Source organism: Oncorhynchus clarkii, chromosome 12 (genome assembly GCF_045791955.1).
Source record: "Oncorhynchus clarkii lewisi isolate Uvic-CL-2024 chromosome 12, UVic_Ocla_1.0, whole genome shotgun sequence".
NCBI lineage: Eukaryota > Metazoa > Chordata > Actinopteri > Salmoniformes > Salmonidae > Oncorhynchus > Oncorhynchus clarkii.
In genome coordinates, this window is record NC_092158.1 from 71104702 (window position 1) to 71129108 (window position 24407).

Here is a 24407-nt window from a genome sequence, read left to right on the forward strand (position 1 = left end):
CCCATGATGTCAAGCAAAAAGGCACTGAGTTTGAAGCTAGGCCTTGAAATACATCCTTAGGTACATCTCCAATTGACTCAAATTATGTCAATTAGCCTATCAGAAGTTTCTAAAGCCATGACATAATTTTCTGGAATTTTCCAAGCTGTTTAAAGGCACAGTCAACTTAGTGTATGTAAACTTCTGACCCACTTGAATTGTAATACAGTGAACTATAAGTGAAATAATCTGTCTGTAAACAATTGTTGGAAAAATGACTTGTGTCATGCACAAAGTAGATGTCCTAACCGACTTACCAAAACTATAGTTTGTTAACAAGAAATTTGTGGAGTGGTTGAAAAACGAGTATTAATGACTCCAACCTAAGTGTATGTAAACTTCTGACTTCAACTGTATATATACTGAGATCGTGTGACACTTAGATTGTACACAGCTGGACTTTATTTAACTAAATATGTGACTTCTGAAGGCAATTGATTGCACCAGATCTTATTTAGGGACTTCATAGCAGAGGGGGTGAATACATATGCACCCACCACTTTTCAGTTTTATATTTTTTAGAATTTTTTAAAACATGTTTTTTCTTCTTCATTTCACTTCACCAATTTGGAATATTTTGTGTACGTCCATTACATGAAATCCAAATAAATATCAATTTAAATTACAGGTTATAATGCAACAAAACAGGAAAAACACTGAATACTTTTGCAAGGCACTGTATGTGTGGGGTACAGAGATGAGGTATAGTACCTGACTTTAGCAGAAGGGTGAATCCCTCATGCCCATTTCCCTCACAGACACGGTCTCTCGTAACCTTTTACCTACTATTTGTCACCACCTTCTGGAGTTGCCACAGAATTGCTTTATACAATATATTCCCCATTCTTGTCCTGCAGAAGGAAGCCTACATGTTCATGTCAGGTGGGCTGCCAGCATAAAGACAATGACAAAGTGGAAGAATTGAAGAATAGGAGGCAGGACAAACAATGAATCCAGTTTTAATGGGCCGTTTTAAGGAGCTCATACAGAACCACACCACTTTGCAGTGAAACACAAGTCAGGTTATTGTTTGACCCAATTTTTTGGAATGATGACCCCCAACTCAAACCCACCCTGACCTCTAACCCCTACACCCAACATTCCACACCACCTGTCTTGATCTGCAGCACAGAACAACAGGTATCAAGTCACTGTATATGTAGAAGCAATGTACTGTATATAAAATAATTGTAATACGAATATAACTAACATCAATTATAACAATCATATCAATGGGATATTTTGTTTCGGGGAGAATTATCAGAGATAAATGTAAAGGGTCTTTTCATTACTTGTACATACATACAGTACACATCTATATAGATTCATAGTTTCTCTTTTAGGTTACGTGTGTGTTTGATTGACAGCGGGAATCTGCCCCAGGTCAATGTTTCTCTTGTGATCTTTGACCTATAGAGTCCTTTAGTCTCTTCAGCGCAGACGGGGTCAACAGACTGCTCCAGTTAAAACAGGCTGGTGAGCTCTATTCTAGTAGAACTGCAGTCCTTTACCGTCTCTCTCCCAGACAGCTCGCAGGTTTGTTTGTGCAGTAATGGTCCTCTAGCTAGGATCCCTACAGAGCTCAGAGTCCGTGTGAGCTGCTCCACGTTGTGCATTTAAAACGGCAGCCTCCTCCTCGGCGAGAAGGGCAAAAGGGTTGAAGCTCAGGATGACGCATGGAAGGGCAGATCTACAGGTATATGGAGTAAACATAAGGGAGAAGATAGAGAAGGAAAGGGTCCTGGACATGCTATGGGTATCCTAGGGGAATCCAAAGGCGAACTTGTGCGGTATGAAATGCCATTGTAAGGTGCCTGTACCCGCAGGGCCAGCAGTGCTGGCACTGCCCAGAGGAAGACAGCAAGACTCTCCTGACAGACTGACTGACTCAACGATTGACTGACTGAGAGACTGACTGAACTCGCTAATATGGGTGTTATTCGCCCTTTCGAATCCAAGAGAGATAAATAGGACAGGAGAGAGAGCTGATAGAGACATTTCTTCTTTGTCTCTAAAACAATACATTTTCAAACTTGTGTCTCTTGTCTTTTACGGTGAGTTTTCTTCCCCGTCCCTTGCTCTATTTGCTGTTTCTCTTCTGCTCTTTCCCTCTCACCATCTCTCCCCCTCTCCCTTTCCTGCTCTTTTTCCTTCTCCATCTCCTTCATTCTCTCCTTCTCCATCTCCTTCATTCTCTCCTTTTCCCTCTCCTCTTTTTTCCTTTCTATCTCACTCTGCCTGTCCATCTTCGGGGGTGTTAAAGGAACCATCCATGTTCTTTGCTCTTCTCCTCTCTGCTTCTCAAGCCCACTCTCTCTTTCTATTCTCCTCTCCCTGTCTCTCTTTGGGTGGACTCCACTGCGGGTACAGGCAACTGGTCAGCAGGAACCATCGCTGGCCGTCTCGTTCTCAGAGATGGCATCGTGAGAGCCTGCTGCCCTATACTGTGGGGGCTGTGGTGGGAGGGGAGGCAGAGACAGGCGCTGAGTCAGGGGATGGTGTTGAGTATGGAGCTGGGCCTGGAGCTGTGGTTGGGCCTGGAGCTGTGGTTGGGCCTGGAGCTGTGGTTGGGTCTCGGGCTGGGGTTCAGCCAGGTGTTGGGACAGAGGCTGGGCCTGGGGTTGGGGTTGGGGTTGGGGTTGGGTCTGGGACTGTGCTTGCGCTTGCAGTGGATAGTGTTGGAGCTGAGGTGAGGTAGCTCCGTTCTTGTTCAGGCCACAGGACTGGGTGGCACAGTGGATCTGACGCAGAGTGTCCAAAGCCTCACTCTTAGCGTGCTTCAGGAGGTCCGCCTGACCCTGACAGAGAGAGACAAGAAAGAGAGAGACAAATGAGAAAGAGAGAGAGAATGCTGTCACTCATGTGTTTTAGTAATGCCCTCTATATCAGGCGTTGTCAGAGGAAGGCCCAAACATTTTGCAGACTCCAGCCACCCAAGCCATAGATAGTTCTCTCTGCTACCGCACGGCAAGCGGTACCAGTGCACCAAGTCTAGAACCAACAGGACCCTAAGTAGCTTCTACCCCCAAGCCATAAGACTGCTAAACAAGACTGCTAAACAAGACTGCTAAATAGCCAATCAAATGGATACCCACTGCTGCTACTACTGCTGCCTAGTCACTTTAACCCTACATATATGTATATAGCTACCTCAATTACCTCGTTCCCCTGCACATCGACTCAGTACTGGTACTCCCTGTATATAGCCTTGTTATTTTAACTAGTCATTGTTATACGTTATTAACTGTGTATTTATTCCTCGTGTCACAATTTCAGTTTTTTTTAAAATCTTTAACTCATTTTTGAAAAAGGATCCATAAGTAAGTATTTCACTGTTAGTCTACACTTGTTGTTTACAAAGCATGTGACAAATACAATTTAATGCACTACATTATTTTAGCCAGCAGATGGCAGCCTACATCCATTCTGCAGTGTGGTTGGAGGAATTCTCTGCGGTTCCTCAGAGCCCCTTCAAAAGTAATCTGTTGATAAGTGATCCCACACCATCGTCATCGTCCTCTTCATTTAGGAACACGCCAGAGATGAAACCGGGCCAGATGGGGAGGAAGTGGTCAGGGCAGGCATCCCGCTTTATGGCGTTGTAAAGTCAATCAGGGCAGTTTCCGTGGCTGCCTTGGTTTCTGAGTGAAAGAATGGGCTACTGCAGCCCTGCTGGCTCTATTCTGTAATGTCGTGGGCCTGGATTCATCTCCGTAGACATTCAGACTGGAAAGACGTAGAAAGGGGTTCCTGGGGCTTCATCCTCAACAACAAAACAAAACCAGCCCCTTCAAAACCTGTGTCCCTAAAGAAAAAACACAGACCCTCACTCTAAACACTTAACACTCCCCTCTTCTCTTCCTTGTCTTCTCTCTACATCCTTACCACTATCACGATCCCAGTATGTCTCTTTCTCCATCCCACCCACCACATCCCTTCACAGCCCACCTCAACAGCAACCGTCCCCTATTCTCTGACTCTGGTTGTCTCTGAAGCTCTCTGAGTCTCATCACCATACTCACATATTCCACCCTGCCGTCGTCAGCAGTTAGCGAGCTAAGGGATCCTGAGAGGCATCCCTGTGGGGCGATGCTGTTTGAGGCGGGGACCAGGGAACATGTCCTGTCTGTACTGGGGGTGTCTGTCTGTTTGTCTGTCGGTCTGTACTACAGTCTATTCCCATTGCCACTGGGCAGACAGGTTAGAGTGGCGTGTAGTTCAGGGGGGTTGAGGGTACAACCCTAGATAAAATGCCTCTTGTTCCCCTCTCACATGAGGGTAATGCTTAGCGACAAGTCTTCTACATGAAGGGCCTCAGAACACAATCCACTCCAACAGCATGAATAAATCAGATGTTTGAGAAATGATGTAATGTTCCTGTGTGAGTCACAAAGCTGGTGCTGCTGTTCCAGTAAGGGACTTGGCTGGTGGTACCGGAACCAAATCACAATGGGCTGAGCTCAACCATGGCTACGGGTCCACTCACCCCCGCAGCTGGCCTGGCCTGCACAGCGTTTCACTGGGGGTTAGCCAAGGCTGAGGCTCCACAGCACACAGAACCACCAATCACACATCTCCAACTGTAGAACTCCGAACCAATCACAGTTGTTCCTTCCTCGTCCTTAACACAGTCCATTAACCTGATACTATAATTGTTTATTTTTGGGAAGGTTTATCGCAACCTCCAATTTGCCTCCAGATCTGAACATATGGGTCAGAGGACTTAGTGAAACTATAGGTTAGCTGTGGAGAGAGCCCTAAGCAAAGAGAAGAGACTGGTGACAGGAGGAGCTTCAACGTGGACAGTCCTTTAATCATTGACTTCTAAGTTACTATGCGTCAAGAACAATACTGTATCTAGAGAATCAGACTAGCTGGTGTTGCTGGGGGGTAGGTAGTGGTCTCTACAATCCCATAGTGTCTTTGCAGCTTCTTAAGTGTCTATAAAAGAAATGTGGAACCAGTGAGTTGGGCTGAATTGGAAGCAGTGAGTTGGGCTGAATTGGAACCAGTGAGTTGGGCTGAATTGGAACCAGTGAGTTGAGCTGAATTGGAACCAGTGAGTTGGGCTGAATTGAGAGGTGACTGCCTGCCTGGACACACAGACCACACTGCCTCATACCAAATGTTCACCACCATAAAGAGAGGGAGATTAGCTGTTAATGTGCCCGTGTCTGCTGTGCTATGCAGATATGGACATGCAGCCTGTACCCACAACTCACCGTACAGACACGAGGAAGGAGGAAGGAGAGAGAAGGATGATGCGTGGAGGGATGGAGGGGGCAAGGCATTAGGTTTTGGGTGTCCACGTTAGGCTTCTTAAGTGCTTAAGTCCTTCAGTTCTATAGAGTGAATTAAAGCTTAATTAAGGTAAGACTGCCAGCCACATATGCTGCCGAAGAACAACGAGTCCAAATAAAATAGGTTGAGAAACAGACTTTTTGAAGGTGCATCTAGAACTACTCTTAACCTTGTCTAGTGGCTGACACTACCTTTGAGTGTTCTATTTCCATTCTCGCTTCTATCCCGTTTCATATGTTCTTTAACGTCGTTTCTGGTCCTATTTGATGCAGCCCAGAGTTCTCCCTGATAAAAAGGTCCTGGGGAATTAATGTATCCCTGGTCACATCCTCCCTCTCTCTCCGGCTGCCAGCCCGGCAGAGCCCCAAACCAGGCTAAACACTTCACTCAATCCTGAATAATTACATCCAGATGAGATCGAAAACACACATCACACATTCCCTCTATGTCCTTATTTGTGCCTTGGCGAGACGGTGGCGAGGCTTCGTGCTTTATCAGTGCTGCTGTGGAGCCTACTGTGCATGTTGGCTAACCAATGGTGTGGGATGGTATCATCCAACATGAAAAAATACTACAGTTTAGTACAGAATATTTCAGTATTTACTATAGAATTCTATAGTAAAACATAGTATACTGTAGAATACTATACTACACACTGTAGTATCCCTCGATCATGTGTAGTATACTAGTATACTGTAGAATACTGTAGTAAATACTACAGTATTATATATGCAAAAAAAGCACTGTAGTAAATACTACAGTAATGTCTGCAAAAACAGTACAGTCAGCAAAAACACTATACTTTTTTAACTGTGGTAAATACTACAGTATTTCATTTACATATACCCTACCCATTCCCTTCTCCTATATCGCAATTTACACCATCCATAAGTGAGAATCCTACATGCCAAGTATTGACCATATATTGTGTTCTCCACAGGTTATAGAATAGAGCAGAGGCTTTGAACTATCTGTTCAGACCCCAGTCCTACCTACCTACAGGTTATAGAATAGAGCAGAGGCTTTGAACTATCTGTTCAGACCCCAGTCCTACCTACCTACAGGTTATAGAATAGAGCAGAGGCTTTGAACTATCTGTTCAGACCCCAGTCCTACCTACCTACAGGTTATAGAATAGAGCAGAGGCTTTGAACTATCTGTTCAGACCCCAGTCCTACCTACAGGTTCTGAAAAATGTGCTCTTTTAGTATTTCTCCAGTAGGTTTTCTGAAGGAGAAAGCACCACATCTATGTCAAAGATAACAAAACAGAAACACTATGGTAAATACTACAGTAATGTCAGCAAAAATACTACAGTAAATACTACAGTTTACTACAGTCCACAAAAACACTCCAGTATACTAACATCCGCAAAAACACTACATGAATTAAGATAGGATATACTACAGGTTTCTTTTACTACAGTATTTATACTATAGTTAACTGTAAATACTACAGTATACTACAGTGTATACTCGACCCCATCCCCTCCTCCCTTCGCCAGACCATCTCTGGAGACCTTCTCCCATTCCTCATCAACTCATCCCTGACCACTGGCTGTGTCCCCTCTGACTTCAAAATGGCCCGGGTCGCTAGCCTCCTCAAGAAACCAGCACTAAACTCATCTGGCATCAAAACCTATAGACCTGCATCCCTTCTTTATTTTCTTTCCAAAACACTTGAGCGTGTTGTCTCTGATCAACTTTCTCGTTATCTCTCTCAGAACGACCTTCTTGACCCTAACCAGTCAGGCTTCAAGATGGGTCACTCAACCGAGACCGCTCTTCATTGTGTCATGGAGACTTTTTGCACTTCCAAAGCTGACTCTCTCTGTTCTCATCCTCCTACATCTATCCGCTGCATTCGACATGTGAATTATCCCACCCTCTCAGGGCTGGGCGTCTCAGGCTCTGCCCACTCTTGGATTGAATCCTACCTTGCAGGCCGCTCCTACCAGGTGACATGGAGAGGATCTGTGTCTGTCCAACGTATTCTCACTACTGGTGTCCCTCGGGGCTCAGTTCTAGGCCCTCTCCTCTTCTCTCTATATACCAAATCGCTCAGCTCCGTCATATCCTCACATGGTCTCTCCTATCATTGCTATGCGGATGACACTCAACTACTTTTCTCCATCCCCCCTACTGACACCCAGGTGGCGACACACATCTCTGCGTGCTTGGCAGATATCTCAACTTGGATGTGGGCCCACCACCTCAGCCTCAACCTCAACAAGACGGAGCTGATCTTCCTCCCGGGGAAGGCCTGCCCGCTCAAAGACCTCTCCATCACGGTTGACAACTCCACAGTGTCGCCCTCCCAGAGTGCAAAGAACCTTGGCGTGACCCTGGACCACAACCTGTTGTTCTCTGCAAACATCAAAGCAGTGACTCGTTCCTGCAGGTTCATTCTCTACAACATCCGTAGAGCACGAAGCACAGGAAGCAGCGCAGTTCCTAATCCAGGCACTTGTCCTCTCTCTTCTGGACTACTGCAACTCACCGTTGGCTGGGCTCCCCGCTTGTGCCATCAAACCCCTGCAACTTATCCAGAACACTGCAGCCCACCTGTTTCAACCTTCCCAAGTTCTCTCATGTCAGCCCGCTTCTCCGCACACTCCACTGGCTTCCAGTTGAAGCTCACTTCCACTGCAAGACCATGGTGCTTACCTAAGGAACAGCAAGAGGAACTGCAACTCCCTAACTTCAGGCTATGCTCAAACCCTACACCCCAACCCAAGTCCTCCATACTGCCACTTCTGGTCTCTTGTCCCTCCCACCCCTAGGAGGGCAGCTCCCGCTCAGCCCAATCAAAGCTCTTCTCTGTCCTGGCACTGCAATGGTGGAACCAGCTTCCCACTGAAGCTAGGACAGCAGAGTCCCTGCCTATCTTCTGAAAACATCTGAAACCTTACCTCTTCAAACAGTATCTTAAATAATCCTCCTCCTCTCCTAAGACCCCCCCCCCCCCTAAAATGTAAAATGTAAATAGTATACTATAGTATTTTTTTCATGTGGGATGTGTTATCATGTTAATTACTGCTGAGCCCACAGATACAGCTGTAGGCCAGAGCTGCACCATTTAATTAAGATATTTAAGGATTACAAAGAAGGGAGGTGCCAATTAGCCAAATTGATGTAATCTCCTGGGAGAGTACAGCAGCAACATCACTGTAAATTACTGAAAGTTGTTGCAAAGCAATAACCTTGTGAACTTATGCAGACCGAGGCAGTATTTCTAACGAATGATGCACTAGCCATACATTGCTAGTGTTATGTTGACAAAGTGTGTGGATGTACACGATACAGTACACTATCCATTAGTCTTTAATAGTACAGTATCTTGTCAAAGAGTTTCCTGTGTTTTAGGATGGATGGATGTACTGTACTCATACCTTGAGGACGGTGATGTTCCAGGCGTAGCTCTCCATGGCTTTCTGTAGCTTCCTGTGTTTTAGGATGGATGAATGTACTGTACTCATACCTTGAGGACGGTGATGTTCCAGGCGTAGCTCTCCATGGCTTTCTGTAGCTTCCGGCCCTTCAGGCCCTCCTTCGCCCCGATCCTGTGAAGGTCCACATGGAAGTCCAGTCCTGGATAAACAAACACAAGAGGTGAATGGACTGTTCATAGGGTACAGGCAGCCAAGGTCAGAGGGGTTAGCATAAAGCGGAAGTTGAATTTCCATTGGACCGTGTGTGCATTTGGACAATAAAACAATGTTATTCATCTTCAGCTGCAGGGCTTTCTGTAACACACCACCCCGGACGGTCCCATGGCCTGTAGGGTGTACTATACCATCACCACCCCAGATGGCCCCATGGCCTGTAGGGTGTACTATACCATCACCACCCCGGATGGTCCCATGGCCTGTAGGGTGTACTATACCATCACCACCCCAGATGGCCCCATGGCCTGTAGGGTGTACTATACCATCACCACCCCAGATGGCCCCATGGCCTGTAGGGTGTACTATACCATCACCACCCCGGACGGTCCCATGGCCTGTAGGGTGTACTGTACCATCACCACCCCAGATGGCCCCATGGCCTGTAGGGTGTACAGTACCATCACCACCCCGGACGGTCCCATGGCCTGTAGGGTGTACTATACCCTCACCACCCCAGATGGCCCCATGGCCTGTAGGGTGTACTATACCCTCACCACCCCAGATGGCCCCATGGCCTGTAGGGTGTACTGTACCATCACCACCCCGGACGGTCCCATGGCCTGTAGGGTGTACTATACCCTCACCACCCCAGATGGCCCCATGGCCTGTAGGGTGTACTATACCATCACCACCCCGGACGGTCCCATGGCCTGTAGGGTGTACTATACCCTCACCACCCCAGATGGCCCCATGGCCTGTAGGGTGTACTATACCATCACCACCCCAGATGGCCCCATGGCCTGTAGGGTGTACAGTACCATCACCACCCCGGACGGTCCCGTGGCCTGTAGGGTGTACTATACCCTCACCACCCCGGACAGCCCCATGGCCTGTAGGGTGTACTATACCCTCACCACCCCAGATGGCCCCATGGCCTGTAGGGTGTACTGTACCATCACCACCCGGACGGTCCCATGGCCTGTAGGGTGTACTATACCCTCACCACCCCAGATGGCCCCATGGCCTGTAGGGTGTACTATACCATCACCACCCCGGACGGTCCCATGGCCTGTAGGGTGTACTATACCCTCACCACCCCAGATGGCCCCATGGCCTGTAGGGTGTACTGTACCATCACCACCCGGACGGTCCCATGGCCTGTAGGGTGTACTATACCCTCACCACCCCAGATGGCCCCATGGCCTGTAGGGTGTACTATACCATCACCACTCCGGACGGTCCCATGGCCTGTAGGGTGTACTATACCCTCACCACCCCAGATGGCCCCATGGCCTGTAGGGTGTACTATACCATCACCACCCCAGATGGTCCCATGGCCTGTAGGGTGTACTGTACCATCACCACCCCAGATGGCCCCATGGCCTGTAGGGTGTACTATACCCTCACCACCCCAGATGGCCCCATGGCCTGTAGGGTGTACTGTACCATCACCACCCGGACGGTCCCATGGCCTGTAGGGTGTACTATACCCTCACCACCCCAGATGGCCCCATGGCCTGTAGGGTGTACTATACCATCACCACCCCGGACGGTCCCATGGCCTGTAGGGTGTACTATACCCTCACCACCCCAGATGGCCCCATGGCCTGTAGGGTGTACTGTACCATCACCACCCGGACGGTCCCATGGCCTGTAGGGTGTACTATACCCTCACCACCCCAGATGGCCCCATGGCCTGTAGGGTGTACTATACCATCACCACTCCGGACGGTCCCATGGCCTGTAGGGTGTACTATACCCTCACCACCCCAGATGGCCCCATGGCCTGTAGGGTGTACTATACCATCACCACCCCAGATGGTCCCATGGCCTGTAGGGTGTACTGTACCATCACCACCCCAGATGGCCCCATGGCCTGTAGGGTGTACTATACCCTCACCACCCCAGATGGCCCCATGGCCTGTAGGGTGTACTGTACCATCACCACCCGGACGGTCCCATGGCCTGTAGGGTGTACTATACCCTCACCACCCCAGATGGCCCCATGGCCTGTAGGGTGTACTATACCATCACCACCCCGGACGGTCCCATGGCCTGTAGGGTGTACTATACCCTCACCACCCCAGATGGCCCCATGGCCTGTAGGGTGTACTATACCATCACCACCCCAGATGGTCCCATGGCCTGTAGGGTGTACTGTACCATCACCACCCCAGATGGCCCCATGGCCTGTAGGGTGTACTGTACCATCACCACCCCGGACGGTCCCATGGCCTGTAGGGTGTACTGTACCATCACAACCCCAGATGGCCCCATGGCCTGTAGGGTGTACTGTACCAATACCACCCCAGATGGCCCCATGGCATGTAGGGTGTACTATACCATCACCACCCCGGACGGTCCCATGGCCTGTAGGGTGTACTGTACCATCACCACCCCGGATGGCCCCATGGCCTGTAGGGTGTACTATACCATCACCACCCCGGACAGTCCCATGGCCTGTAGGGTGTACTCTACCATCACCACCCCAGATGGCCCCATGGCCTGTAGGGTGTACTGTACCATCACCACCCCAGATGGCAACTTGGCCTGTAGGGTGTACTGTACCATCACCACCCCGGACGGTCCCATGGCCTGTAGGGTGTACTATATCATCACCCCGGACGGTCCCATGGCCTGTAGGGTGTACTGTACCAATACCACCCCAGATGGCCCCATGGCCTGTAGGGTGTACTATACCATCACCACCCCGGACGGTCCCATGGCCTGTAGGGTGTACTATACCCTCACCACCCCAGATGGCCCCATGGCCTGTAGGGTGTACTATACCATCACCATCCCAGATGGTCCCATGGCCTGTAGGGTGTACTGTACCATCACCACCCCAGATGGCCCCATGGCCTGTAGGGTGTACTGTACCATCCCCACCCCGGACGGTCCCATGGCCTGTAGGGTGTACTGTACCATCACCACCCCGGACAGTCCCATGGCCTGTAGGGTGTACTGTACCATCACAACCCCAGATGGCCCCATGGCCTGTAGGGTGTACTGTACCAATACCACCCCAGATGGCCCCATGGCATGTAGGGTGTACTATACCATCACCACCCCGGACGGTCCCATGGCCTGTAGGGTGTACTGTACCATCACCACCCCGGATGGCCCCATGGCCTGTAGGGTGTACTATACCATCACCACCCCGGACAGTCCCATGGCCTGTAGGGTGTACTCTACCATCACCACCCCAGATGGCCCCATGGCCTGTAGGGTGTACTGTACCATCACCACCCCAGATGGCAACTTGGCCTGTAGGGTGTACTGTACCATCACCACCCCGGACGGTCCCATGGCCTGTAGGGTGTACTATATCATCACCCCGGACGGTCCCATGGCCTGTAGGGTGTACTGTACCAATACCACCCCAGATGGCCCCATGGCCTGTAGGGTGTACTATACCATCACCACCCCGGACGGTCCCATGGCCTGTAGGGTGTACTATATCACCACCCCGGACGGTCCCATGGCCTGTAGGGTGTACTATACCATCACCACCCTGGACAGCCCCATGGCCTGTAGGGTGTACTATACCATCACCACCCTGGACAGTCCCATGGCTTGTAGGGTGTACTGTACCATCACCACCCTGGACAGTCCCATGGCTTGTAGGGTGTACTGTACCATCACCACCCTGGATGGTACCATGGCCTGTACTGTACTGCTGTAAATCTGTCCACTGTCCAGATCATCTACCACTGGATTGACACTGACTTCTACATTACACAGCTACTGTAATGCTGAGTACATCTGCTTCCCTGGACACTTTTTCAGAGTTTGAGGATAAAGTCTAAATACAGAGCAACTTCCCACTACAAAGACATGTCCCTACCCTTCATGTTGTGTGCTCCACTTAAAAAGTCCCCTCAACAAAGTATGCCATCACCATTCCGGTTCCCCATGGCACACATTGGCACACCCATTTCTCCATTCCTCCTGCAGAGCCCCCCCTTGACAGGCACACGCCCATAAAACCACACACACCACCACAGTTCAGTGGCTGAGAATCACCCTAGCCCGAGAGGCCATGGAGAACATAACAAGAGAGGGAAAGAGAGAAAGATATGATTAGTGAGCTGCTTCTGAGCAGTAGTGTAACTGGGGCATCCAGGGGTTATAAATAGCACCTGGGCGTGATACGAACAACAACAATAATAACGGTGAACAACAATACGTTTCCAGCCAGAGGTCATTTCTCTCTTTCTCTCTCTGTGCCCAGCCTTCTGACACGCTCTCCTCTCATCCATCCATCCACTCATCTGCCCATCTCTCTCTCTGTGCCCAGCCTTCTGACACGCTCTCCTCTCATCCATCCATCCACTCATCTGCCCATCTCTCTCTCTGTGCCCAGCCTTCTGACACGCTCTCCTCTCATCCATCCATCCACTCATGTGCCCATCTCTCTCTCTGTGCCCAGCCTTCTGACACGCTCTCCTCTCATCCATCCATCCACTCATCTGCCCATCTCTCTCTCTGTGCCCAGCCTTCTGACACGCTCTCCTCTCATCCATCCATCCACTTATCTGCCCATCTCTCTCTCGCCTGGCTTACTCTACTGCCCGTTCTTTCAAAGTGATAATAATCACTGTTGTTATATTAAGCTGTTCTGTACCCATTTACTTGATGGTTTAATATTTTTGTACCGTGTTTCCACGAGCTGTCAGTGAAATTAATCAGTGAGATATCATATCCTGGACCTCAACCCATTCATTTATCTCCTATATATTCACAACAAAACCAAAAGTAAAGGTGTCAGACTCAGTTCTTATAAAAGGGGAGATCTGCAGTTGCTACATCCATTTTTGGATTTATGAATTTATATATATTTATATATGTACCCGTTCATTCTTGAAGAATATAACATAGAAATGAGCTTAGTTCAATTGTCAAGTCCAATCAGAACCCAAAATATAAGTTTGTTTTATCAATGTTTGTAAACATTATACATGTAAACAAACTCTGCATAGCCTCAAAACATGCTTAAACATCTATTTTTTATATACATATTGGATGGTCAGTCCTTGCATCCATAGCTCTGTCTATGACTTTAAGAGTGTTTACATTTTTCTCCGGGCCCATCCCTCAGCTTGAGGAACCTTGTGGCACACAGCCTCTCAGACCATTTCATTACCCAATTGTCCTGTTCCCCTCCGGTGGCACACTTGTCATTTTTAACTGTCACTTCAAGTAATGCACCCCTAGGGCATACTCTACTCTATCACGGCGGAGTCTCACGCTTTGCTTCTCGTGTGGAGAGAGAGAGAGAGAGTGAGAGAGAGACGGGCATGTCAGTGCTGGGACGTGCTCAGAGAGAGACACACGAGAAGATGTTCCCGCTATCCTCTCTCTGCATGCACCTACACACACCTATGCTCCATATACACATAGGGAAAGGGGGTTGAATGCAGTTTAAATCATTCAACTGAAATGTGTCTTCCGCATTTAACTCAACCCCTCTGAATCAGAGAGGTGCCCCCGGGGGGGCTACCATAACCTCCACGTCTTTGGCGCCCGTGGAACAGTGGGTTAACTGCCTTGCTCAGGGGCAGACTGACAGATTTTTACCTTGTTAGCTTGGGGATTTGATCCAGCTACCTTTCGGTTACTGGCCCAACACTTTAAGCACTGGGCTACCTGCTGCCCAAGGCGGGGAGAGAAACAGGGGGAGAGATAAGAGTAGTAAAATAGAGCAAAAGAGGAGTGACAAAACAGGGCTAACGAGAGAAATAAACAGAATGGAGAAAAGGGCAGAACCACGAGAGAGTAACAGAAATCAAAAAAGAGAGGCTCCGAGCCGAGCTTCATTTATTTATTACGAGTGGTGTGCTGCGAGGGAGGGATCAGCCAAAGCCGGATTTCATCCCAGGACACCGCAGAGAATGGGATTCTCTCTGTCCAGAACAGCGGCATTGACTATGAAAAGACAGGGATCTCTTTATCCCCTGCATTTCCAAGGTACTGGGATCCATGGTGAGAGGCTGCTAACCATACCAACACAGCCAGAGGAGGCGGAGAATCTCACCAAGGGACAGAGAGGGGGAGGGGAGGAAGGCATATCAATAAATAAACATAGCCATGTCCATGCAGCCTGTGCCTCCTACCTCCTCCTCCCTCCATCAGTACTCCTGCCCTATACCCACGCTAGCTAACGCCAGTCTACTGCTGCTGTCCCTCTGGTGCCAGGGCTGGAAAAGCCCATTAAAACTGGTGATATGAACTCCGTGGTTCTCTTAAACATGATCGCAGGATTTGAATAAGCAGTTCTAGGGGTATATACATGATGTGTATGTTATGAAAAGCAACATGTATGCACGTCCACACACATTCATGCAGTCACTTGTGCACACAGCCACAGATCTGTGCACCAGAACGTATGTCACAGATGCCTGTGTGGTCGATCATTGGTGCGGTCTGTGTTGTGGTGAGCCCTGGGGGCTCATCAGGCAGGCACCTCTGCATGCAGAGAGGAGTTAGCGGGGACATCTTGTTTTCTCTCTCTCTCTCTCTCTCTCTCTCTCTCTCTCTCTCTCTCTCTCTCTCTCTCTCTCTCTCTCTCTCTCTCGCTCCACATCAGCGCTACTTCCCAAATTAAATTGATTAGAAGCAATAATGGCTGGGCATAATGATCACAGAGAGGGGGTGGAGGAAGGAGGACAGAGAGAGTAGGCATTCAAACAGAGTGTCGTTTTCTCTGCCACATATAAACTCAGCAAAAAAAGAAACAGCCCTTTTTCGGGACCCTGTCTTTCAAAGATAATTGGTAAAAATCCAAATAACCTCACAGATCTTCATTATAATGGATTTAAACACGGTTTCCCATGCTTGTTCAATGAACCATCAACAATTAATGAACATGCACCGTGGAACGGTCGTTAAGACATTAACGGCTTACAGACGGTAGGCAATTAAGGTCACAGTTATGAAAACTTAGGACACTAAAGAGGCCTATCTACTGACTCTGAAAAACACCTAAAGAAAGATGCCCAGGGTCCCTGCTCATCTGCGTGAACGTGCCTTAGGCATGCTGCAAGGAGGCATGAGGACTGCAGATGTAGCCAGGACAATAAATTGCAATGTCCGTACTGTGAGACGCCTTAGACAGCGCTACAGGGAGACAGGACGGACAGCTGATCCTCTCAGTGGCAGACCACGTGTAACAACACCTGCACAGGATCGGTACAGCCGAACATCCCACCTGCGGGACAGGTACAGGATGGCAACAACAACAGCCCGAGTTACACCAGGAACGCACAATCCCTCCATCAGTGCTCAGACTGTTCGCAATAGGCTGAGAGAGGCTGGACTGAGGGCTTGTAGGCGACGTTGTAAGGCAGGTCCTCACCAGACATCACCGGCAACAACGTCGCCTATGGGCACAAACCCACATGTCGTGTCTCCGTGGGGCTGCTGAGAGCCCAGCCATGTGTGTCACTGGAACATAAAGCCGCTTCAGCTTCCTGTGTTTGTAGCTCTTTCGCTCCTTTTTCCATTCCATTTTGTTCCGTCTGGCCAAGCAATACCAAAACAGCCCCCTTGTCAGAAAGCATGAGCTGGGATGCAGAGGCATGGGAGGGCTGCAGGACATGTCTTTTTAGGACTGGGCTGGGTGAAGGCTGGGGTGGAGGAGGGTGAGGGAGGGAGCTGGGTGTTAGAGAAAGTGTTATGTTTGGCATGAGGCTGAGGGCCCCTAGGGGGTTCTATTTTCCTGTTCCCCAATCCCCAATGTTTTCTTATTACATAACCCACCCCTTGACATCCCACTACTGACACAGCTGTGTGAATGTATAGCTGTGTAGTTACTGGTGGGGTTTCAGCCATACTTAGCCCAGGGCTTCTTATGGGGCTGTTCTATGGAGGAGCGGGGGAGTGCATTCTGATTCAAGCCCAGCTTTCATGCTCCATTCCTGGGTATACGGGAAGCACGACACTGGCACAGGGACATGGTGCTGCCCACATGGAGGTGGCTGGGCATGGGCATGAGTCTGCTACTGAGTGACTGAGGGGAGGCCTGTGTGGTGCAGACTCACATGTTGCTTCAGTGTCTGCTGAATTCTTTGAAAGTCCCCCCAACCATCTCAGTTTCACTCGTACACACACTCTCTCTCTCTCTCTCTCTCTCTCTCACACACACACACACACACACACACACACACACACACACACACACACACACACACACACACACACACACACACACACACTAGCTTTACCATAGAGTGTGTCTTCAGTCTACGTGTGTAGGCCCTGTCTCTGCCTGGTTCTGTTAACATATGGATGTTTTTCATTCCATCCACAGTTCATTCTGAATATTATATATTTACAGTGCCTTGCGAAAGTATTCGCCCCCCTTGAACTTTGCGACCTTTTGCCACATTTCAGGCTTCAAACATAAAGATATAAAACTGTATTTTTTTGTGAAGAATCAACAACAAGTGGGACACAATCATGAAGTGGAACGACATTTATTGGATATTTCAAACTTTTTTAACAAATCAAAAACTGAAAAATTGGGCGTGCAAAATTATTCAGCCCCCTTAAGTTAATACTTTGTAGCGCCACCTTTTGCTGCGATCACAGCTGTAAGTCGCTTGGGGTATGTCTCTATCAGTTTTGCACATTGAGAGACTGACATTTTTTCCCATTCCTCCTTGCAAAACAGCTCGAGCTCAGTGAGGTTGGATGGAGAGCATTTGTGAACAGCAGTTTTCAGTTCTTTCCACAGATTCTCGATTGGATTCAGGTCTGGACTTTGACTTGGCCATTCTAACACCTGGATATGTTTATTTTTGAACCATTCCAATGTAGATTTTGCTTTATGTTTTGGATCATTGTCTTGTTGGAAGACAAATCTCCGTCCCAGTCTCAGGTCTTTTGCAGACTCCATCAGGTTTTCTTCCAGAATGGTCCTGTATTTGGCTCCATCCATCTGTACTCTCCTTTTCTACAACTACAATGTTGTTGATCCATCCTCAGTTTTCTCCTATCACAGCCATTAAACTCTGTAACTGTTTAAAGTCACCGTTGGCCTCATGGTGAAATCCCTGAGTGGTTTCCTTCCTCTCCGGCAACTGATCAATGCACTTTATGTATCGAGTCATACGTATTTGGACAAATTCACTTACAGTGTCTTCAATTTAGTCCAAATGTTTGCATTTGGTCTCATATTCTTAGCACGCAATGATTACATCAAGCTTGTGACAACAAAGTTGTTGGATGCATTTGCAGTTTGTTTAAGTTGTGTTTTGGATTACGCTGTGCCCAATAGAAATGAATGGTAAATAATGTATTGTGTTATTTTGGAGTCACTTGCATTGTAAATAAGAATAGAATATGTTTCTAAACACTAATAAATGAATGTGGATACTACCATGATTACAGATAATCCTGAATGAATTGTGAATAATGATGAGAAAGTTACAATGTCAAAGATCATACCCCCAAGAGATGCGAACCTCTCACCATTACCAGGGGGTGATATTTATGCCTCTGTAACAAAGCTGGAGTCTTTGACAATTTGTTGGGCCTTCCTCTGACACTACCTGGTATAGAGGTCCTGGATGGCAGGGAGCTTGACACCAGTGATGTACTGGGCCGTACTCACCACCCTCTGTAGTGCCTTGCGGTCGGGTGCCTTGCAGTTGCCGTACCAAGCGGTGATGTAGCCAGTCAAGATGCTCTCAAGCTGTAGAACTTTTGGAGGATCTGAGGGCCCAGGCCAAATCTTTTCAGCCTCCCGAGGGGGAAGGGAAGTTGTAGTGCCCTCTTCAAAACTGTGTTGGTGTGTGTGAACCATGTTAATTACTTAGCGATGTGGAGGTAACTTGAAACTCTCGACCCGCTCCACTACAGCCCCACCGATGTGGATGGGGGCGTGCTCGCCCCTCCGTTTCCTGTAGCCCTCGATCAGCCCCTTTGTCTTGCTGACGTTGAGGGAGAGGTTGTTTTCCTGGCACCACACTGCCAGGTCTCTGACCTCCTCCCTACAGGCTGCTTCACTGTCCAAATAAAAACGTTAGGAGGTGTACACGTGTGCCCTCGCTGCTGGTTTACGTGCATCTGTTTAATATCCATGGGCTTACAAGTGCAGATGTACTATCTGTGTTATGTCTCGCCTTCAGAGGCGGGCAGGCACAAATACTGTAGGTAAACAAACATAATGAGGATTAATCAGGAATCATGATGCATCTTCATCTTATCTTCTCTGCCATTAGGAGTGCTGTCTGTCTGCAGCCGACTTTCTGTCTGCGGTCGCTCAGTACTGCAGTGGGGGCAACCTGCAATTACAGCCCTGCGCAGAGGATGGGGAGCCAGGAGAAAGACAATCATTGGCCCCCTAATTAGGAGCCATTTTGCACTTAAAAGATCTCATTATAGTCAATTACAACCACACACCAAAAGCCTTAGTCACCGCGATTGTCCACAAGCCATTCAAAAAAAGAAACAGCATTGACGATCCCCTGCCTCCATTCTCTCCCTCATCCTATCTTTCTATCTATTACTGTCCTCCCTGTCCTCTTTATTCACTCAGTTTATTCACTCCTCTTGTTCCATTCAATGCCGTCTTGCTCGGTGAGTGAATTCACATGCCGACTAACTATCCAGGGCTGAGTCCACGAAGATAAATGGTCAATTACTGGATGACGACAGCAATGACAGTGACTATGATGAAATCCCCACATGTATTTCTATCTCCTGGGCCAGCAGCATTCCATCCTGCATTCCACTGCTCGCTTGCCTCTGAAGCTAAGCAGGGTTGGTCCTGGTCGGACCAGATGCTGCTGGAAGTGGTGTTATAGAATATCTCATTGCCTTGTGTAGGGTGCTGGGTTTCAGATGGGATTTTAAAATGGGTGTCCTGACTCTCTGTGGTCACTAAAGCTCCCATGGCACTAATCATAAGAGTAGTGGTGTTAACTACTGGGGCGGCAGGGTAGCCTAGTGGTTAGAGCGTTGGACTAGTAACCTGTTGTTCTGCCCAGTCATTGAAAATAAGAATTTGTTGGGGCCTCCCGGGTGGTGCGGTGGTTAAGGGCTGTGCCACCAGACCCTGGGTTCACACCCAGGCTCTGTTGTAACCGGCCACGACCGGGAGGTTCATACTACTTTCAACCTCCATCTCTCTCGAGCCTGTACTACTTTCGACCTTCGCCTCTCTCGAGCCTGTACTACTTTCGACCTCCGTCTCTCCCGAGCCCGTACTACTTTAGACCTCCGTCTCTCCCGAGCCTGCGTACTACTTTCGACCTCCGTCTCTCCCGAGCCTGTACTACTTTCGACCTTCGCCTCTCCCGAGCCCGTACTACTTTCGACCTTCGTCTCTCCCGAGCCTGTACTACTTTCGACCTCCGTCTCTCCCGAGCCTGTACTACTTTCGACCTCCGTCTCTCCCGAGCCTGTACTACTTTCGACCTCCGTCTCTCCCGACCGAGCCTGTACTACTTTCGACCTCCGTCTCTCCCGAGCCTGTACTACTTTCGACCTCCGTCTCTCCCGACCGAGCCCGTACTACTTTCGACCTCCGTCTCTCCCGACCGAGCCCGTACTACTTTCGACCTCCGTCTCTCCCGACCGAGCCTGTACTACTTTCGACCTCCGTCTCTCCCGAGCCCGTACTACTTTCGACCTCCGTCTCTCCCGACCGAGCCTGTACTACTTTCGACCTCCGTCTCTCCCGAGCCCGTACTACTTTCGACCTCCGTCTCTCCCGACCGAGCCCGTACTACTTTCGACCTCCGTCTCTCCCGAGCCCGTACTACTTTCGACCTCCGTCTCTCCCGAGCCCGTACTACTTTCGACCTCCGTCTCTCCCGACCGAGCCCGTACTACTTTCGACCTCCGTCTCTCCCGAGCCCGTACTACTTTTGACCTCCGTCTCTCCCGAGCCCGTACTACTTTCGACCTCCGTCTCTCCCGACCGAGCCCGTACTACTTTCGACCTTCGTCTCTTTGGATACCACGAAATTGTTAGTAGCTACTAACAATTGGATACCACGAAATTGGGAGAAAAGGGGGTAAAATAAAACATTTAAAACATTTTAAAAAAGATTACTCGTTGGTTATTACTGCATTGTCGGAACTAGAAACACAAGCATTTCGCTACACTCGCATTAACATCTGCTAACCATGTGTATGTGACAAATAACATTTGATTTGATTTGATTTGATCTGTTTGTGCTGACCTTATGAGACAGGCTGGTAAAGTGAATACTACAAAGCCTTACCTGCCCGTTGTGCTTGTGTAAGCTTGGAGTAGACCACATCAGCTGACTCAATCAGCGTCCGGCTCGTCTGAATCATCTATAGAGAAATAAACAGGGGACAAGATTATGCAAAAGGAAGTGAGGTCGTACAGCATCAAGCAATTCCTGTGTCTTACGTCATGAGTCCTACTGTAGAGATGGCTAAGCAGGACAATGGAAACACTACCTCTTAGAAAATAATCACACAGAATTATCATTGAATGTACACGTAGCCAAACATGGGGGAATACTATAGGAATAATGAATAACAAAGTCTAAAGGGAAATTCTTCTCAGAGACATTTGATGGAAGAGAAAGAGGGTATGTCAACATTTCTCAAAGTCCTTTGATCATTGGCTCTTTACAAACATTTTTCTCCCTCTGCTATGGCCAGACCCTGGGAATTACACCCACACACACAGAGATAGAGACAGACAAAACACATACACCCACACACAGAGTCAGACAAAACACATGCACCCACACACACACGGTCAGAATAAAACACATGCACCCACACACAGACAAACACACACACACACAGTCAGACAAAACACATGCACCCCCCCCCCCCCCCCCCCCCCCACACACACACAGAGTCAGACAAAAAACATGCACCCCCCCCCACACACAGTCAGACATAACACACACACACACACACACACACACACACACACACACACACACACACACACACACACACACACACACACACGGCAACTGATGACAGAGTCCTGATCATGTGGTGACACAGTAGAGGACAGGAGGTGAGAACAGTCTGGTTGCATCCTAAATGACACCCTGTTCCATATTTAGTGTACTACTTTTGACCAGGACCCATTGGGCTCTGGCCAAAAGTAGTGCACTACATAGGGAATAGGGTGCCATTTTGTGATGCAGCCCCCATCTGTTCCCCTACCTGTGTTCCTGGAAGCGTTGAGCCAGCCTTCCAGCTTTAGCTGTGGCCTGATCTGAAAACCTTCTGCTTTTACAGCCTCTCCCTCCCACGGACAGTGAGAAGCAGCTGGCCTAGCGGTCAGGAGAACGCTAATGAAGTTTCACACTTTAGTTAAGAGCACAGAGACAAGAAGCAGGCCACTGTGTGTGGGCTGGTACAGGACCACTGGCTCTGGGATCATATTGGTCATCAGACAGGACAGGGGGCTGGCTCCCATTGGCTCAGGCTGAGCTGGGTCTCTCTGGACTGGCCTCAGGGGCGCTGACCACAGAGTTCCAATCTGCTGATGCTCAGTTCACTCCTAGGTTACGGCGCCTGCGTCCAACCAGCCCACGTGAGGACAACCATTAATGTATTAATGGCTAGGGCTGGTACACACACACACACACACACACACACACACACACACACACATACACACCAGCACACACTGGAGCCTCTGTTCTTGAGATTGGGGCGTGTGCCAATGGACTAATCTTTGGAAGCACACAGTAACACTCAGCTGACTGACCCTGTGCTCAGGACAGGCAGCCTCTGTCTCAGACACACTCAGCCTCACTGTAGATTCATCTCCTCAGCTGTCGGGACTCTGCTAGCTAACGCTGGGAGGCTGGGAGCACAGGAATGTTGCAATGGAACAGCAGTGGAATTATTTTTAGGCCCTTCATTTAGGCTCTTCATTAAAGCCCTTCACATGTGAATGTAATGTACCGGGGCCATAAGAGGTACTCAAAGACAAGCATGCCGAGGGAGAAAGCTGATTAAAATACAAAGCTATTTAGAGTCTCAGTCATGGAACTTATATGAGGTTGTTGCACTCTAGGTGTCGGCAATAGGAGTGACTGGGATATGAACGGTAATGTCACAACACCACAACAGTTCCTCTCTGATGACCCAGTTCAATAGGTCAAACCAATCTCCATCAGGGGGGTGGAATAGTGGGGTGTTGACTTGCTCTGAGCGCTGGGGGGGGGGGGGGGGGATTTTAACCACCCCTGTGTTGGCCTGTACCAGTAGGTGCCTGGTGAATAATGAATAAGCTGGTTGTTATCACAGATCAGACAGCAGCCAGGATGGAGAGTGACGGCTTGGGGAGGCACAGGGCATGATGGGATGCCGCGCGGAAGCGCAGCAGGGCGAACCGCTCCGGAATGAATTAGTGCTTATCACAGCGCTGCAGTAGCTATAGGAAATGGTTTGTTCACTCCCTGTGGTGGAGGTCATCTGTGGCATGTTGCCTTGCTGTGTCATAATGTGCTAACAATTTATAACATTTTCCAACACTGATAGTATTATTTCAAGGCATAGTGTGCAACAGACTCTTAAGACTGTATAGTGCACAAGGGTGTTGTAGCTTGTCACCTTACCAGGTTGTGATGCGTTTTTCATTTCATAGCACCTTTTTGGTGAATAACGTTCACACGCCTATGAACCGTCAATGAACGTTGCGCTTGCGTTACTCGTTTAGCATTTACCCACAAAACGTATCTCTCTGAGTACAACATAGACCTGAACAGAACGGTAGCTCTGCAGTGCATGTTATGCCTATGTGGTGCTGCTATAGCGTACCATGTCGTAGGCGTTGAGGACCTTGCGGAGCAGCTCGGGGACGGGCCCTTGGGCCTCCATGGTGGGGTAGGCTTGACTCAGGTCCACGGTCACCCTGAGCGCTCGCTCGCTGTTCATCAGCCACGTGGACACGGTCAGGATACACTGCTTCATGTTGGCCGCCGGCGTCAGACCACACAGCTCCTTGAACGACACCATGGCATTCTGGTAAATAAACAGAGAGGATCATGGATGAGGGTTAGCATCACAGAATCTGTAAATATTGAAAGGGATTGTAAGGTAGCGGACCCAAGGTCCAATTCAAACACAGAGAGGATGTCTCGTTGATTCTATGGTGATCATGGGCCAAGTTTACCATTATTACTACATTGCCCACAGCAACTTAAAAACCAGTAATCATTGTGACCAAAATGTCCCACAAGACCGTACTCTACACATGAGATAAATGTGGTCCACCGTATCCTGATACTCTCCTCAGGTCAGAGAAAACCTCAGGAGAGAAAGAACAGACCTGATTGCGTTTGTGTTCATTAGTGAACCTAGCGGTTCCCATGACATCACAGCCTGCTTGTTCAGTGGTGCAACACGGCCCTGGAGCCTCCACCGCAGGCTGCCTGGCCTTGCTCTGCTCCCAGCCTCTCTCCTCTCACTTCCCCTGGCCTGGCCCTGGCTCTGGCCC

At 48.9% G+C, this 24407-nt stretch overlaps 1 protein-coding gene and 1 non-coding gene across 3 annotated transcripts in view; one reads left to right on the forward strand and one right to left on the reverse strand.

Moving 5' to 3' along the window:
* Positions 1-546: 546 nt before the first annotated feature.
* LOC139421183 (inactive phospholipase C-like protein 2) overlaps positions 547-24407 on the reverse strand; it is an 87570-nt gene continuing 63709 nt past the window's right edge. The window contains exons 3-6 of one of the 2 annotated variants that reach the window (XM_071171805.1): positions 23729-23932; positions 21184-21259; positions 8821-8930; positions 547-2837 (exon numbers count right to left, since the gene is read on the reverse strand). In XM_071171805.1, the coding sequence (XP_071027906.1) occupies positions 2418-2837; positions 8821-8930; positions 21184-21259; positions 23729-23932 (810 nt within the window). In that variant the 3' untranslated portion in view covers positions 547-2417. Of the gene's footprint in view, positions 2838-8731; positions 8931-21183; positions 21260-23728; positions 23933-24407 lie in introns of both variants that reach the window. The other variant, XR_011635597.1, reaches the window with a different exon arrangement.
* LOC139423277 (U7 small nuclear RNA) lies at positions 6533-6585 on the forward strand. Its single transcript, XR_011635828.1, has one exon. It is a non-coding gene; the product is annotated as a U7 small nuclear RNA (small nuclear RNA).